Here is an 18712-nt window from a genome sequence, read left to right on the forward strand (position 1 = left end):
AGGGCTATTTATTTAGAAAAGTTCACCATCAATCACTGGACAGGATGAACAACTCATGGAGAAAATCAACACTTAGTACAATCAAAAGGGAATCCACTGTTATTTGCTAGGCACTCTCAATGTGAACAAAACTCCCTTAAACATCTTCCACTGGATAAGCAACCATGATTGTGAAAAATCCATCTTATTATTTTTTCTGTTGATACCTCTTTCCAAGGTTTTCCGAACTATATTTAAGCATCTGTAAATGCAGAACAGTACAGGCTATCTGATGTTAGCAAGCACCCAATTTAGCATTAATTTCTCTGGTGGAAATCTGAGCCATATGTTTATGTTAGTAATAGCAACACTACGTAATTTGATCATTCCTGAGCAGGCTGATGTAGTTTCATCTCAAAGAGGGAGTTCTGAGAGTTTGCGGAGGCATCAGCAGCAGCTTTCAGTACAGAGGCTACACAAGTTTTCTAATCTTATTTTATTTAATTTCTCTATTGGTCTGACTTTGATTAGAGGTTCATATAAAACTGTGATTCTTCTATGCCTTGATTATATTAAAGTATTTCTTGTCTGTCTCCTAGCACCAGGAGCAACTGCAAGTAAGTTAATTGTTACAAGGTTGTAGCAGAGAAGCACAAGTGCTCTTTGAGGTGGCTGTTATACTAGATTTCCAGATGGTTGAGATATTTTTAAAAAATATATCCAACCTTGCTTCATATCACAAGGGTACAGAAATCAACGGAGAAGTGCATCTTTCCAAGTGCTCTCATGTGCACATAAACAGCTTTGACTTTGGGAGCCAGCAAGGGGCACATAAAACAAAATGAATAAAAAAAAATTGCACATAGAGTAATTTTAATCCATTCCATTTTTTAAATACCACAATAAATTTAATTTTCACAATAAATTAAATAGCCATATTCAGTTTACAAAATAGAATTACTTAGTGTGAAACCAGTATTTACAACTATATACACTATGTACATGACATTTCTCTTTGTTGACATAGAACACGGAAGTAAAAGGACTTGACTTTCCGATGTGTGACTGACACGCTACAAGTGACACCATGATCCATATGAGAAAACGATAGTGCAAAATCACCACAGGAACTTTGGAACGATGTCAATTTTATGAGATAAGACATTTTTTTAAATAATAAGAAAATAGTATTTTCTGTTTTCATGGCATCAATTCAGCATCTGAATTAAAGAGTCAGCTTTCCCTTAGAAAAGAATGCATAACCGAATCCTCTACTTCCTGAAACTTCACAGCCATTGGTACATTTTCACATGTTAATCTTTTGGCTTAAATCTATGAAAATGGCAGGCGACAAATTCTGACTCAAAGGAAGACTAACTCTTTGAGAATAGCTGAAGTCACTTTCCCCCAGTACCACCACCTCTTCTTTTTGTAAATAGCATAAAAGATGCAACTATGTAGACAGCAAATTGGTTTGTTTTTTGTTTTTGTTTTTGTAAATTTTCAGTAGAAAAAGAGCTGATCTTATATTTGGTCACACACTGCGTATGTACAAGTATACATGGAAAAATGACTTGGACAGTTGTGTCTATAGGAAAAGTGCATATTTTAATCCAGACGAGACATTGTGTGTCCCCAGGCACAACACATAGTGTTGTATGACATTATTTTAGGGCCAGTTCAATGTCCTCCCAGTGATCTGGTAAAATTTTTGATTGAAAGGGTGAAAGAATTTACGCAATTTGGTAATGACAGAGGGGTCCACCTCTGGATGAATGCGCCCCTTGCTGCCCGCCAGGCACTTATTAAAGATAATGTTAAATCGCAAGCAGTAAAACCCTCTGGTAGCGTTGAAATACAAATTGTATTGACTTATCCTCGGGGGAAGATTTAGGAACTTCTCCACGAGTTGAAGTTCTGGCAGGGGTTCCGTGATGAGGCGATCTCCATCGACGATGTGAAATTGCTCAATTGGAAAGTACTTCAACCACCGTTCCAGATGTTTGGTGTAGATGCTGGTTCTTACTGCCTTGTATTTTGTGTTCACTTCGCAGGTATTAGGGTCTATAGCCAGCTTCTCAAACTTGTAATAGGTTTTATTCTTCCTCTCCTTCCCCTCTAGCACCTGAGTGTAATCAGAAATAGCTCTTGTGGTTGGCTCCCTGACAATGATCAACAACTTGATAGATGAGTTCATTTTGTAAATCCTTTCTGGAACTTCCTCCGTGATAAAATATGCTGGGCTCTTTTCAATTGTGATTTGCTGAGGGTAGGAAAAAGGCATCTTTTTCCTATACCACTCAATACCCTTGGCATAATTCTCGTCATTGTCAAAAAAGTGGATTTCTTGAGAGGCTTTGACCACTGCCGGATGGAGGTTCAGCATCTCAAGCAGGGCCCTGGTGCCTCCTTTCCTCACCCCGATGATAATGGCCTTGGGGAGCTGCTGGACCAGGTCATGAAGGCGTACCTGCTCCTTGGAAGAGTTGCCCTTCCGAAACTCGTGCAGCAAGCCACGCTTAAACTGCAGGGCGCGCAGGGGGAATTCAGCCTGACCACGGGCTCCGAACCGGCCTTCGATGGGGCAAATGGGTTGTAGCCTGTAAGCAACAGAGAGATGCTCTAAGGAGCTCACTGCAACTAATTTCTCATTTCTCTGGTTCCCCAGTGAGAGTAAGACTTAAAATGCATAAATAAAACCACTGCTCTCTGCCTACTGCAATCCACAATGAACATATGTTTGGGAAATTTTATTTTAAGCAACTCTGTATTAAATGAAGCACACATAATTGATGGAATATTTTTATTAGTGTTTCTTAAAATTCTTATTCACCAAGCTCTTAATTGACTATAGCGTGTACTGACGTTCACAGTACAGGACAGACAAGTGACACCAACCATACTAATAGCCTTTTAGCAGCCCACCAGTTAACATCATTTAGAAAATACGAAAGACGGAAGATTAGAATCTTCAGTTGGGAGGCTAAAGGGCAGCTAGGAGGCCACGTCCTGTGGGTTTCATGTAGTATTATTTTCTTGCAGCTCAGCTGCACTCATATGACTCTGAAAAATCTTTGAGATATAATCTGAAAAGAGGTCCCAGTCTCTGCCCTCGGCTATTTGCGTCATCAACCTGCAAAATTCCAATCTTGGCACTGGCTGAGCTTTCCATTATATGAGAATTTCTGCTTTTGGCCTTGGGGACAGCTAGAAGAGTACATATTTCTTCTGCTTCTCTTTCTCTTTCTATCTAAAAAGGTCAGGCTTATGTTTTTACTTTGCTGAACATAGGAGCAAACCGAATGCCAACAGCAAGTGCTGTATATCACCTACCACACCTGGGACCAGAAATCAACAAGACTCTGGCAGTGTCAGAAACCTCAGGTCCTCATTGTCAAGCCCATTTAAATCCGGGACTCAAGCTCATGAAAGAAGCAAAGCAAAGGATGGAGCCAGAAAGGAGGATTTCCACTTCAACATTGCCCTAAGCAGTGAAAAAGCACCACTGCTTTTTTTCAGAGAGAAAGTTGTGGTAACAATCACAGTGATATTAGGCTGGAGTGACTATTTAATTTGGTGTGGCCAATTTATATGGTTAGTAAATTGAATTTCCTTTGGGGTATAGTCTGCAATTGAACTGAATTCATTATAACTTTCCTAAGTTTATCTGAGAAGGTATTTTTGCTTTCTTGTTAAAGGGTATAGTATTAGTCGAAATGGCTGTTAAACCAATTCCTCCAAATGAAGCTTCTAGTTGCCCTAATAATTTGGAGTCTATGCTCCCCTCTCTGTGGCAATGAGGCTGTCTCTTGCTTTTCCCAAGAGACCCCACTGTACCTTTCTTATCTTCTGTAATGTTTACAATTAAAGGGAGAAGGGAAGAACCTCAAGGTCATGCCAAGGCATTTTGCAGAACTGAGGGGAAGGGGCTCGGCCTATGCAATGTTTAAACAGCTATCATAATGCTTAAGGAAATATAAGAAGATATTTTACCTTTTTTGTGGGTTTTTTATGATTCTAAAAACAACTTATGCTCATTGTGGAAAACATAAAAATATGGCATACTATAAAAAACAGGGTTAATCACAGTTAATATTTTAGAGAAACATGAGTTTTGTTTTCATAACTTTGTTAATAGGATTAATATGTTAGAGCTCTAAATGGAAGATATATAAGGAGCAACACATACATAGTCAAAGTATGTTTTCAATTGTGACGTTGATTGGGATGTCACAAATTCATCTTTTAGCTCTTGCTGGGCTCTGGTTGAGAATTAAACCCTAATCCCTTAAGGCATCCATTGAATGCAATGGATGGACTTCTCTCCCAGGCATCTTGAATGATGCTGTCCTTGGGAGAACTGAGGAAACAGTCAATCAAATTCTTTGCTGTAGGACTTGATTCTCTCACAGAACCCAGGCTGAGAGAGGCTGAAACAGTGTCTGCCCTGTCTGAGCTCAAAAGGAATTTCTCTACTTCTAGAAAAGGTCATTTTCCTTCTTTCCTTTATTTACCTTCTACCATGGGAGCTCATTCCCTGCAGAACAATTGCTTTTTGGACTCCCTAACTCAAGATAGGAAAAAATATCATATTATTTCCACTCTCTAAAGAGTAGGCATGGACCCCAGACTAAAAAACATGAAATTTTAGGATTGGAAGGGACAGTAGAAGTAATTGAGCTCAGCCTCCCGCCCAGAGAGCAGGGTCTTCAGTTTCTAAAGGACAGGTCTGTGTCCGCATGTGTCAATTTCAGACAATCTGCTCGAACTCGCAAGTGAGAGGTTTTGAGAAAGCCCCCCAAGCAATCCAATTCCTTATAAAAGCTACCCCATTAGAGACTAGAGACCAGGTTAACAATGAAAAGAGTTATCAACTAAATAACTAATATGTTAATGATTGTTAGATCAATTACTCAATAAAGCAAATGATTAGAAGCAAACTAAAGGTATTGGGAAGAACTTGATATAAAAGTTCCATTATGGACATAGGACAATGGTACCACCTCAAGGCTCTTCACTAATAACAAGTCCTTCTTTAGGGAACTACTCGGAGTCAGTGATAAGCTCTGGGTTATACCATTTCCCATAGTGAGTAGGAAGTTTACTTAGGAATTTTGAATTGAAAAGCATCAAAGGGGTTCATTTTATCAGTCAAAATTAATACTGGCTGAAGGAAAGCAAAGACCACTGTTATATTATTTGTTAAATATTTCTGTGATAAGATCTATAGATTAGAAAAGAAAAACTGTAAGGAAGATATTTTTATTTTAATGTGTGGCTACACTTTTATAGAAAATGGGAATTGAATTCATGGGGAGCATACATCAGTTTTTCAAGAGCAAGAATTAATTTTAAAGGAAGCTTCAAATTTCAGAAATTAACTTCTCTACCCTTTCTAATCATACCAGATGTGGGCCAGTCCAGTGGCATTCAATCTGAAGCCAGGTGACACTGCTGGACTTCTGCAGGTCTAGTACCTCTCAACTGTTGGCTTATTTAGAGCCAAACCCTAGCTCTGTAAATTTCCTCTCTGTGAACTTTCCATTGCTTTCTGGGCCATTACTCTGAGTGACAGACTCCTTGTCTGGTATGTTCAGCTCCTGGAAACCAGAGCTAATTAACATAGTTAAAACTCCCCCTGCAGCCATCTTTCCAGGGCAATGGATTCCAAACCTGATGAGCTCCTTTACAGTCTCATACATAATTTTAACTCTCTTGGTAGCACATTAATTGCCCACTTATAAAGTTCAAAATGTAGATACATAAATACATCATCACTATTTTGCTACGGCTAGAGGTCAACAACCAGATGCACACAGAGCTATAGTAAATGACATTTTTACTGTACATGGCTTTATCCCTTCTCTGAAAGCAAACAACACACACAGAATACAAATGGATCTTGATGAACACCTTGGTTTGAGCAACTTGGATCTCTTTCTTTTAAGGGCTCAATAAATCAAAATCAATACTGCAGAAAAACATGCTTCTTGGGAATCTTGAAGGAGGAAAACAAATGGATAGATTTAAAATTATGTCCTAAAGAAGTTGAAATCAAGAGACATTTGAAGTCATACAGGCATAAGTATGTGTTTAATCACCTACCTATCCAAGCTCCCAACTCTGGTGACTAGATACAGGAGACTCCCAACGGCAAGGCTTCCCAGCACCAGGAGCTTCTGTCTCAGCCATGCCTGCTGTTTGAATAGCATGGCCCTCCATCAACCTTCAGGACTTCTGCAGCCTGAGAGATGGGGATAGAAGGGGACTCATCAGCAGTCATCTCTTACTGGCTCTGTTGATTGTTACAAAGCCAAGCAGGGGTGGGAATACAGGGGATAAAGTGATGTCACACAAAGAACAGATGCCATACCAGCCTTGACAGCATTCATGGACAACAGCTATTTAGCAAAACTTACCTACCTTTCCCTGCTCTGTGTTATAAGATCAAATACTAAACCAGAGGGAAGACACTATCTAGACAGAACTTGCTGGGCAACTGTCAAAGTACACTAAAATGCATATATAATTTTAAATGCATACATAAATGCATATATATGTAAATATATATATATGTTTTTGTTGTTAATCATTCAAAGAATACTGATAAAATGAGCAACGGAGCAACCTGAGGTTTAGCAGCCAGGCAACCAGTAAACTAAAGGTTCTACTTCAGTATAATGGGATGAAGGTAGCAATTGAAATCCCCCTTCAGTAAGCTAGTATTTGGGGCATAACAATGACATGCTTTACTGATATGTTTTTTGTTTCATTTCATTCTACTTGTGAACGGAGGAAGGGGGTAAGATCAAAAGCTATGTCGTTACTTACTGAGGTCATCAGTGGTAGCTATCAGGATCTCAAATGTTTGGGGACAGTGGCTCTCAGTAACCAGATGTTTCCCTTCATCTCCTCTGCCCAGGCCTGGACTGGACTGACTGATTCTGAAAGCATGCTCCGACTAGATGCCCTGCTATGTGACCCCCTCCTGGCTCTCAATGAATTTAAACAGGGTTGGCGTATGGGCCTCGCTCTAACATCAAGACAGAAGCTTACCCGGAAGCTCTGTACTCTTATACCTGAAATAAGGCCAGCTGAGGAGTATAAGGCTTTACTAGTGCTGCTATTAAATTCTGGGGGAAAATGCAAGCTTCCGATTCAGTCTCTCTTATTAAATATAAATCCAATCCCCCTTTCAAGATAAGATTGTTTGCTTCGCATTCAAAGTCAAAATGGTAACCCCAGAAGAGGGACAACAGCAATGGGTCGTGGTTAGAGATTGTTTTGATGCAATAGTCTCTCCCTATTTGCTAAGTGAAGATTTTCTCTGTACAAAAAAGGATTATACTAGGATTGATGGGTTGATTCGTTCATTCATCAGGAAATACTGAGAACTGATAGCATTTCCAGCTATTCTACTAGGTTTATGGGGGGTCCCAAAAAAGATCCTTAAAGAGTTTTAGCCCTTGGAAAACTGATGGTGTGATTAGAGAATCATGAAACAATCAGAGAACACCACCTCATTCGTGATAATGTATGAATAACTGTTGGGAAAAGAAAATGAAGGAGATGGTCAGGTATGTGGGCTCGATGGGAATGTTTGGTGGTATGTAGTATATGATTTGCTGAGGAGGCTGTAGGAGATCATCCCAAGAGGGAGAGAGAAGAGCAGCATTTACCCAACACACAGCCCACAAATATTTATGGAATGTGACTTAGGTTTTAGATGCTGTACCGGGTGCCCCAGAGATAGTGACCAACATGGGAGGCTATAGTCTCGTGGAGAAGACAGAAACTAAACCGGTAAATGTAGGGTTCACATGTACCTACAAATTGTAATAACAGAGGAAAAGTACAGGATGCAGTGAGAAAGAATACAGGGGGAAGCTACTTCCGTCCTTGAAGAAGTGACATTTGGGCTTACGCCTGGAGCACAAGGACCAAGGAGGGCTGGAGGAGGGCAAGGTGGGTTTCAGCCAGACTAACCAGTGTGTGCAAAAGTACTGCGCAGGGAAAAAGCTTGGCTAGATTGAGAAGCGAAGGAGGGTTGGTGTGGTTGGACACAGGGATTTAGCGGAGAAGAGGAAGGGCTAAGAGCAAAAGCAAAGGAGAGGAGATAGGAAAGGTCTTTGTAGGGACTGGGTGAGGCTGGGGTTCTAGCTTAGCATGGCCTGCCTTGTGTGTAGATAAAATGGGGAAGAAAAGGGGGAGAGAAAGGGAGGTTTGTTGAGACCGCCTGTGTGACAAGGACATTATCCAGGTGGTATTTCAGGAAATTGTCAGAAGAATCCTACTAGGCAGATACAGTTATTTCCATTTCAAAAACAGGTCGAGTGAAGCGCAGGCAGTTTTCTCTAACTTGCCTGTGATCACACAACTTGCAGGTAATGTGGAGGCAAAGGCAGTAACTTATGTAGCGTGACTCAGGGCTCCACTGAAAGAATCAATCTTCTCCTATCTCTGGGTCGATGTCTGAAGTCCTCAGAGCCACTTACCTTCAGCACAGGGCTCTGATCCCTGTTGAAATGCAAATACTGCAGCAAGATGTGGAACAGGGTGGCAGAAAGAAACCTGTGTTCAAGTCCCCTATTGAAATTCTCCCCTTAGTGACCTTGCAGTGGCTGTTTAGATTCTCTGAACCCTTTTTCCTTCTCTATAAAATGGGGACAATCTCTAACTTCCCCACTCCATAGGGCTATAACGAGAATGAAGTAAGGGTTCTACAAGTGACATCACTATACAAAGGCTTATTAGTATGCCAGGCTAACATAAGGGATCATGTGTCATTATATCTTAGTGTAAATGAATTTAATGTGTGCTCACAAACAGTATGAGAGTAAAAGCTAGGATGTGGTTGAAGAGGGCCAGCTACAAATGGGAGAGATGGGAAAAGCAAAGGTAAAAATGTGCTTGCCCGTGGCCTCAATGAGGGTCACTGGCCTCATATAGAAGAGCAACTTGGAGGGAGGCTGGGGATCACCTGGCCTCCTCTTCTACCTAAATGTAGCACCCACGCTCCCCATTCAAAACTATACCGCATGATGCTTAGTCTGCTTTCACCAGCTCCCTGATCCACCTGTCTGTCTGCAGCTACAGCTCAGCCATTCTTCAAGGTCTGGGCCATGTCCCAGTTCCTCTAGGAAGGGCTCTCCAGCTGACGCCCTAGTCCATGGTCCACTCCCTCGTCTCCTGAATTCTTGTTCTTGTAGTTAGAACCTCAGTTAGGAGTCCAGTGTTCAGAAGTGTTGCACTAGTGTTAGCTGCTGCCTCCTGCGTGTTCCATCACACCTCCTAGCAATAGGCTAAGCCCGCTGACTGAGAAATCCGAGAAGACTAACTGAAAGGCAGTCCGCCTGGAATCTGTCTGCTTTGCTCCACAGGCTGGTGGTTCCCCACGCTGAACTTGCAGAGTCTTTAGAAAACACAATCCTGCCCCCCCCTACTCAGAGATTCCAACTCAACAGGTCTGTATTAATCTTGTGTCTGTATTTTTACAGTGGAGGGAATGACGCACAAAACTCCGAATCGTTTTCTATTATCTTTTTTCTCTTTGGTCACCACGGTCAGTAAACTCTCCTTAATTTCTTCTCTCCTTGTCTTGTCCAGGCACTTAGTGCCTCCCTTGTTTCTTAACATTTGGGTGTGTCTCTGTGTTCATTTCCTATGGTCCAGACAGTCTGATTAATCTTCCTAACACAACTTATTTTGTCAGTCATCTGTTTTCACTTGTTCACTAGATCAAGTCCAATCTCTTCCCCTTGCCAGCCCAGGCCCTTCCTTCTGAGGTCCCAGCTTGGGCAGTTGGCTTTTTCCCTCTTATTACTCACCAACACCAGCCCCATGCCTGTCAGGTCGGCCTCTTCATGGCTCCCCATACCCCTGCGCTCTCATCTCTGTGCTCTTGTCAGTTTCCTCATTGGCCTGGAATGTCTTTCCTATCTCTCCTCCTTTAATACTCCCAGATTCCACTGATATCTTCCTGGGGAGGGTGGTCCTGGTGGAGGTGGAATTTGGGGGAAAAAATCCCAACACTCTTCCCATTGGTAGGTAGTAGTGGGTCAGGTCCCTTGTGTAGATAATTATGGGACCAAAGGGTCATAGCTGGGTTTAGGGATAAAACTTGGGAGACATTTACCTGCATGGGGTGAGTGAAGCTATGAAGCCATCTCACAGCTGAATTCTGCTTGAGTGAGCGGGCAGGAAAGAGACGAAAAAAGCGACTAAGGATGTGAAGGCTGCTGGGGAAGTAGCCCAAGATTTAGGAGAATATCATGGCAAAGTTCTCCAGTTCTCTATTGCAACGCACATATCATCTGGTAAACATTAGATTATTAAACCTGACTGAATATGGGGTCATTACTTCTTCTACTGCCACTGAATGTCGCTCAGTCTCGAAGACTCCAATGCTCCACCCACAGACTCTTCCTTTGTGATAAGCCCAGTTATCACCATGAAGGTTTTCCTCTGTGGGATAAGTTGCTGCTGCCGGCCCAGCTTCTTTATGTCTGAGATGACTTAAATACACCCACTGGGGTTTTCTCTCTTTGGGAATCCTGATTTCTCCAGGCTTTTGTTTGCAGGGCTGGCCTAGCTCTTTACACTGCCTCGTCCACTTATGGAAAGTCCATTATGCCCTCCAAAGCATCTTTATGCCCACTATGGCACTGAGGAAAACTAAGATTTTTTAATTTATTTGAGACCTCAACTAATATGAGCAAGTTGTACAGGGTGAAGTACAAAGACCATTGGATTGGGAGTCAAAGCCCTTGAGTCACATTTTTGTGTAATTTTGTAACTGAAAGTTTCTGAGTTTTGGTATCCTCACCTGTAAAATTAAGATAATAATGTCTGTCTCACAGGGGTGTTACGACAGGAGCCTTGAGTAAGATACTGTGGAATAGAACTTTACACTTGGGCACTTCACAAAAATGAAGCAGAATTAGTATCTTCAGGAGGGTAATACTTTAACAAGGAAAGAATAAAATAAATGCAGTTCTCATTAATAGTGTAACTGGATTGCAAAACACTAAGTCCACTTTTATATAAATAACTTTCAATGGAAATTCCTGTTAAACATTAAAATGCTAACACACACTATAATTGCTGTTCAAAGCAAGATGGCACAATTACAAACAAACAAAAAGTGAACACTTATCTTAAGTCGAAATCTCTTGGAATTTTTGAGAAGCGAGGTGGGCCAAGGTTGCAGTTTCTAATGAGGCTCTCTGGGACACAGGAAGTGAAATCTCGTTCTGCTTTGTAATCACTCAGACCATGTGCTAAGAGAAAGTATTAGAGCAGCCGCAGAATAAACCTTGCTCAAGGAAAACCAAAGGTGGACTTCCCTGGTGGCACAGTGGTTAAGAATTCACCTGCCAATGCAGGGGACACAGGTTCGATCCCTGGTCCAGGAAGATCCCACATGCCGTGGAGCAATTAACCCCGTGTGCTACAACTACTGAGCCCATGTGCCACAGCTACTGAACCCACGTGCCACAACTACTGAAGCCCGTGCGCCTAGAGCCCGTGCTCCGCAACAAGAGAAGCCACTTCAGTGAGAAGCCCGTGCACCACAACAAAGAGTAGCCCCCTCTTGCCGCAACTAGAGGAAGCCTGTGTGCAGCAACGAAGACCCAATGCAGCCAAAAATAAACAAATTTATTTTAAAAAAAAGGAAAACCAAACGTACTTGGCAAATTTAACATTCAAGATGCCTCTTTGGTTTTCTATGACATCACGAAGTGCTCAAGCATCTGCCATAATGGAGTCTTAAAAGCTGGGAGTTGCAGGTCTTGGTCTAGGAGTACAAGTCACAAAGAAGCCATACCATCTAACCCTTACAGACAATGCTATTAAATTGGGGAGAAGGTTAACTGCTTCTCCAACCCCACAGTCCCTTCCCTTTAGCTATGCCAGCTTTAATGGATAGTTTAATAATCTTTCATCAGAGCAGTCATACTGGTAATAGGCAATTTATGTAAAATTAAAGGTTTAAAAAATTTATTATTTCTTTTTATTAAAAAAAAGTTAAAGACCTACAGTGACATTTAAGCCCTCCTTTATCTCCAGTTTTTAATCTCCCAGTCTCTTTCATTTTGTGTGCCAAGAACAGCACAATTATAGTTTCTCCAGACTATGAAAGCTTTAATAGACACGGTATCTTAGCTGAACAAAGCCGAGTATCTAAATAACAGAGTATGTGGCCAGAAATGACAAATTGTACAGACATCTGGCTGTTTCTCCAAAGCAGCACTAAGTAAAGAAAGAAATGATTCCCAAGCTGACACAAAGAAATAAGGGAATTCAAAAATAATAATAATAAAGATATGTTCAAGTGCTCTTCAAAGGCTTGTAGACACAGTTGCTGCAAGCCCCTGGTACCAGTAAAAACGATAACAGAAACAACATCAGCAAAGTTCATTAAAAACAACTGAACTTATATAGCAGAATTATTCCAAGGAAATCACAACAGTCTATTGAGTATTAGCTCATTTATCCTGGGCAACAGCCTTATGGGGTGGACAGGAACCACATTTATTGAGCCCTAGTCTCTCTGTTACTTTCTTTCACATTTATTATCTCACATAATACAACAGACCTGTGAGGTATTATCCGTTTTATTATTTTTTCTGATGGAAACCGAAGAGCAGAGAGATGAACAGATTATTTACCCAAGGGCATGTGGCTGGTAAATGCAGGAGGATTTAAATTCAGAATTATCTGACCCCAAAGAACATGGCCCCTTGATGGCAATGTCACTCCCTGAGCTTTGGATGCTCACCTGAGAGGCGCTTTTTTTTTTTTTTGATTAAATTTTTCTTTCAGTTTTTTATTGAGATGTAATTGACACAGAGCACGGCATAAGTTTAAGGTGTACAGCATAATGATTTCACTTACATGCATCATGAAATGCTTATCACAGCAAGTTTAGCGAACATCCTTCATCTCACACAGATACAAAGTAAAAGAAAAAAAACTTTTTCCTTGTTATGAGAACTCAACAACTTTTATATATAATGTAGAACAGTATTAATGATATTTATCATGTTGTACATTACACCCCTAGTACTTATTTATAAGTGGAAGTTTGTACCTTTTGACTGCCTTCATACAATTCCCACCCACTACACCCAACCCCTGCTTCTGGTAACCATAATCTGATCTCTTTTTCTATGAGTTTGTGTATTTGTTTTTTGAAGTACAATTGACCTACAACACTATTTCGTTCCTAATGCATAACATAGTGATTTGATATTTCTATACATTTAGAAATGATCACCGCTGGGAAACTCTTAATAAGTACTTTTGCTTATTGACTGATGCGAGCAGACAAAACCACTTCAACTCTCCTCAAATTTCCTTCCATTGAATCTTACAGTAGAAGATGAGGATGTGAAACGAAAGAGTAAAAGAGGGAAACATTTTTATGGAGGGGTAAATAAAAAGGGCTATTTGGGTGTTTGAACCTAATAAAAGGAAGGGAAAATATTAATAAGTAATGATAATGAAAATAATAACGAAAGGTAACGTCTATATAGGTTATAATGTATTTTTCATATTCACTATCTGCTTATGATTAAAACCAACCAGAATCATGGGAACCCCACTTGTTTTCCCCATAATTCGAGAACTGACTCTCCTTTTGAAAGATTTTTTGGTAGAGGATCAAAATAACATTGGTTTTGACTGCCCCTTGATTCAGATTCTTATGTCCTGATCTCTGTAAGATCTTGGCTAAATCCGTTTATTGCCTTTTCATTATCACCCCGTCTCATCTTACCTCCCCCCAGCTCTTCTCAGTATCTCAGTGAATGGCTCCCCATCTGCTGACGGGGTTGCCCAACCCAGAAACCTTGGAATCCAATCATCCTTGGCTCTGCCCCGCCAGTAAAATTCTATCTCCAGAGTACTACTGGACTCTACCTAGTTCTCTGCACTGTCATTTGTGAGTGCCTTGGTTCAGGCCACACTCTCTTTCCCTCAGATTTGATGGTCTCCTAACTGGCCTGCCCACTGTTAGTTTTGTTTTCGCCTCAGTTTATTCTCCACACCGATGACAGAGTGGTCTTTCCAAACAGAAATTTGATCCTGTTGCTTTCAGGCTTAATACTCTTTAATGGGACCCTATTATCCACAGGGTTTTAAAGGCCTTTTACTTCTTTCCACCGCAATTCCTCATTACCACCACCCCTCCCCCAGCACATTCACGTACAAACTTCAGTAGACAGAACAACTTGCAGTTCTTTGGAATAGGTCATGGTCAGTTTTGCATCAGGGCCTTTCTATTGATAAATAAAGTTTCCAGAGCCTAAAAACAATAACTCTGTGTCTCATCTATTGGGTCTGGGGCACCAATAGATGGTGTCCCAGTAGGATACTAATAGCCCGCCCCAAAGAACTTCTGTGAGTAGGAAATGAGCATGTAAAGTAATTAGAACACTGTTTGACACACTGTAATACTCAATAAACATTAGCTACATCTACTAATGCTGACTTCTCTCCAGGCCTTGGATTAATTCCTATCTTTTAGATTTTAGGCTCCTTGGGAAAGTTTTTCTTTATCACATAAGGTTGGCTTACATGTTCCTTCTATGTGTCAGCACAGCATCATTTAATTCTATTGAAACCAAATTGTAATTGCCTGTGTACTGTGTGTCCCTCTAACTAGAATGTAACTTCCATGAGATTATGGACTGTGTCGTGTTCGTTATTGTATCACCAGCATTTAGGGTCTCATACTCAGTAAATAATTGCTGAATAATTGAATCAGCTAGATGAAATGAACTTTGACTATCCTAGTAGCTATGGTATCTGGATACCACATCTCTTTAAGCAGGTAAAAGTACTTTATCTTTGTTTAGTACTTTGCAGGTTTACAGAGTGCTATATGTGTATAATAACTTCATTAATATATAACCTCATTTCCCCACCCTTTTTCTTTTTGAAAGATTTTTTTTTTGATGTGACCATTTTTTTAAAAAGTCTTTATTGAGTTTGTTACAATTTTGCTTCTGTTTTATGTGGGGTTTTTTTGGCTGGGAGACATGTGGGATCTTAGCTCCCTGACCAGGGGGATTGTACCCGCACCCCTTGCATTGGAAGACGAAGTCTCAATCACTGGACCGCCAGGGAAGTCGCTCCCCACCTTTTTTTTTTTTCATTGTGGCAACATTTATTTTTTATTTATTTATTTATTCCTTTTCTGGTTAGCACTTTGGGTTTTTTTTTTTTAACATCTTTATTGGGGTATAATTGCTTTACAATGGTGTGTTAGTTTCTGCTTTAAAACAAAGTGAATCAGTTATACATATACATATGTTCCCATATCTCTTCCCTCTTGCGTCTCCCTCCCTCCCAATCCCACCCCTCCAGGCGGTCACAAAGCACCGAGCCAATATCCCTGTGTCATGTGGCTGCTTCCCACTAGCTATCTACCTTACGTTTGTTAGTGTGTATATGTCCATGACTCTCTCTCGCCCTGTCACAGCTTACCCTTCCCCCTCCCCATATCCTCAAGTCCGTTCTCCAGTAGGTCTGTGTCTTTATTCCTGTCCTCCTCACCTTTTTATTTTGAAAAATTTGAATGATTACATACCCTTCATCTAGATTTACCGATTGTTAAATTTTGACATCTTTGCTTTATCTTTCTCCATATAAACATATTATTTTTACCAAACCGTTTAAGAATAAGTAAGAGATTATCAACATTTCAGCATGTTAGAAGACCCACACCTGATCCCCACAAAGTCCTGTGATATAAGTGGGGCAGTGGGCATCCTTGAGGCCTAGGAAAGTGAAATGACCTGCTCAAAGCCTCAAACTATTAAACCTGGGGTTGCTAACTGCTAGTGTCAGGCTTTTTACATTGTGCAACTCCGCCTCCCTACTAAGTTCATTTAACGTTGAAAATGTTATAGAGTTTATTGGTAGAAATAGATATGTCACTCATCTTCTCTTAAACATTCAACTTGTAAATTCTGATGAGTTAGGTATCAAAAAAAAAAAAACTTTGGAAAAGTGGCTAAGGAGAAAATATTCTCAGGAGATTTCTTGTACTGTCTCCTATTTGTTTTTCTCAATTCTTTTAAAGAAAGAAAAATGGAAAAAGCTCTTTCTATACAACGTGAATAATGGCAGCATCTGAGGACGCCCATCCATTGGAGGGCGGGAGCTGGCTCGTACTTTGCAAGCTAGTTCTTAAAGCCATGATTAAGAACTACATTACAGACATTCACAATTAAAGAAGTTAAAAAACAAAGGCAATAAATATTGAAAACTCATTATTTCCTAATTATCATACTACATTTTACTATTATCTATGCTCCTGAAGTTAGGTCTATTGTGTTGTTCAGTGGAGATAATATTGTGCCTCTCTTCCTAATTCCACACTTAGTGAATTCATGTGGGTAGTTTAAAATTGGCCAGGGAGGGAGGATTTATACAACTGGTATTTACAAACACTACAAAACATCCCCCCTCCCCAAGAGCAGGTTGTGAAGTATTTACCAGAACACTACTAACCATGTCCCATTCATTTTTTCTTTTATGGATTCATTAATCACAACTTTCCTGAGTGCCCACTGAGTGTGTAGTGTGCTGCCATCACGGAAAAGGACAGTGTACCTGTCTGGCGCCTCCTCTTCCCTATTTAGCCTCCTCCTCCATTCTCCTCCCTTTCTAAAGAGATTATATTCATTTTTTTTTTGGTATGCGGGCCTCTCACTGTTGTGGCCTCTCCCGTTGCGGAGCACGGGCTCCGGACGTGCAGGCTCAGCAGCCATGACTCACGGGGGCAGCCGCTCCGCGGCATGTGGGATCTTTCCGGACCGGGGCACAAACCCATGTCCCCTACATCGGCAGGCGGACTCTCAACCACTGCGCCACCAGGGAAGCCCTTTTTTTTAATTGGAGTATGATTACTTTACAATGTTGTGTTAGTTTCTGCTGTGTAACGAAGTGAATCAGCTATATGTATACACATATCCCCTCCCTCTTGGACCTCCCACCACCCCCCCATCCCACCCATCTAGGTCATCACAGAACACCAAGCTGAGCTCCTTGTGCTGTACTGCAGGTTCCCACTAGCTATGTATGTTACACATGGTAGTGTATCTATGACAAACCTAATCTCCCAATTCATCCCACCCTCCCCTTGCCCCTCTGTGTCCACATGTCGGTTCTCTACGTCTACGTCTCTATTCCTGCCCTTCACATAGGTTCATCTGTACCATTTTTCTAGATTCCACATATATGCGTTAATATATGGTATTTGTTTTTCTCTTTCTGGCTTACTTCACCCTGTACGACAGACTCTAGGTCCATTCACATCTCTACAAATGACCCAATTTCATTCCTTTCTATGGCTGAGTAATACTCCATTGTATATATGTACCACATCTTCTTTATCCATTCATCTGTCGATAGACACTTAGGTTGCTTCCATGTCCTGGCTATGGTAAATGGAGCTGCAATGAACACTGGGGTGCATGTGTGAGAAAATATTTGCAGATGAAGCAACGGACAAAGGATTAATCTCCAAAATATACAAACAGATCATGGAGCTCAATATCAAAAAAACAAACACCCAATTAAAAAATGAGTGGAAGACCTAAACAGACATTTCACCAAAGAAGACATACAGATGGCCAAGAGGCACATGAAAAGATGCTCAACATCACTAATCATTAGAGAAATGCAAATCAAAGCTACAATGAGGTATCACCTCACACCAGTCAGAATGGCCATCATCAAAAAATCTACAATCAATATATGCTGGACAGGGTGTGGAGAAAAGGGAACACTCTTGCACTGCTGGTGGGAATGTAAATTGGTACAGCCACTATGGAGAACAGTATGGAGGTTCCTTAAAAAACTGAAAATAGAACTACCATATGACCCAGCAATCCTACTACTGAGAAAACCATAATTCAAAAGAGACTATATTCACTTCTGAGGCCCTTGTAATCCCTTTCTTTCTATTTTCACTTTTCTAGGTCTTTGTCCTCAGCTTTCTGTGCCTGCTTCCAGTTTCTCCCTGCATCCCGCCACTATGTTCTTTAAATAACAGAACTTAAAGAGAAAGAATGCAGTGCTGTTATTCTTGGCATTGATAGCAAAAGAAAAGTACAGCTCCATGTCTTAGAAAAATCTTTTGAGTAGTTAATAAATCTGTAAAATAATTTATAATTAGTTTGTATGCAAAATGATTCTAAAAGTCTCCTTGGGCAGGCTAACATTTTCTTAAATTGCAGTATTATTAATGTGCTTCAAAGCATTCCTCTTTTTATTACCATAGACACCTCTTTTTTCGGAATCTCTTCCTTTCAGGGCCAGAAGGGCTCCACCAAATTCTGTTCTCAAGATAACTGCCTATGTTGCCATTTGTCAACAAATGTTTACTGAGTGCTGCCATGTTTACTGCAGACGCCGGGAATGATGTGGGCAACAAGGGACACAGATCCTGCTTCATTACTCTCTTCGTCTTCCAGCATTCAAGGTCAACTCTTGTTAAAAGTGTAAGGAAACTGCATCCTCCCTTAAACACAGAGCCCAGATCCTCTTAGACTGGCAGTGAAGGAAGACTCCTCACAAGGGCGGGGTCTGCTGGACCTCAGAGTCTCATCTCCTGGCCCTAAGATCCACTTCCCCTGTGGAGGGTCCTTGCCTCCTGCCCAAGTATCCACAGTCAGACCACTCTCCAAAAGGCACTAGTCTTCCTTTAAAAGACTCCTCT

The 18712-nt window shown here is 40.9% G+C and overlaps 1 protein-coding gene across 1 annotated transcript; it reads right to left on the minus strand.

Moving 5' to 3' along the window:
• Window positions 1-917: 917 nt before the first annotated feature.
• HS3ST5 (heparan sulfate-glucosamine 3-sulfotransferase 5) lies at window positions 918-7402 on the minus strand. The gene is made up of 2 exons (XM_073789875.1): window positions 6085-7402; window positions 918-2579 (listed from the first exon to the last, which is right to left on the minus strand). The coding sequence occupies exons 1-2, from the start codon at window positions 6189-6191 to the stop codon at window positions 1649-1651; spliced, it is 1038 nt and encodes a 345-aa protein (XP_073645976.1). The 5' UTR covers window positions 6192-7402; the 3' UTR covers window positions 918-1648.
• Window positions 7403-18712: the final 11310 nt, after the last annotated feature.

Source organism: Tursiops truncatus, chromosome 12, assembly GCF_011762595.2.
Source record: "Tursiops truncatus isolate mTurTru1 chromosome 12, mTurTru1.mat.Y, whole genome shotgun sequence".
NCBI classification, from domain to species: Eukaryota; Metazoa; Chordata; class Mammalia; order Artiodactyla; family Delphinidae; genus Tursiops; species Tursiops truncatus.

Bases quoted from the DNA above. Each gene is read 5' to 3' on its own strand.
- HS3ST5 (XM_073789875.1), bottom strand. From the start codon at position 6,191: ATGCTATTCAAACAGCAGGCATGGCTGAGACAGAAGCTCCTGGTGCTG. The intron at 2,580-6,084 runs GTAGGTGATTAA...TGTTGCTTACAG, and splicing joins AGAGTTGGGAGCTTGGATAG to GCTACAACCCATTTGCCCCA.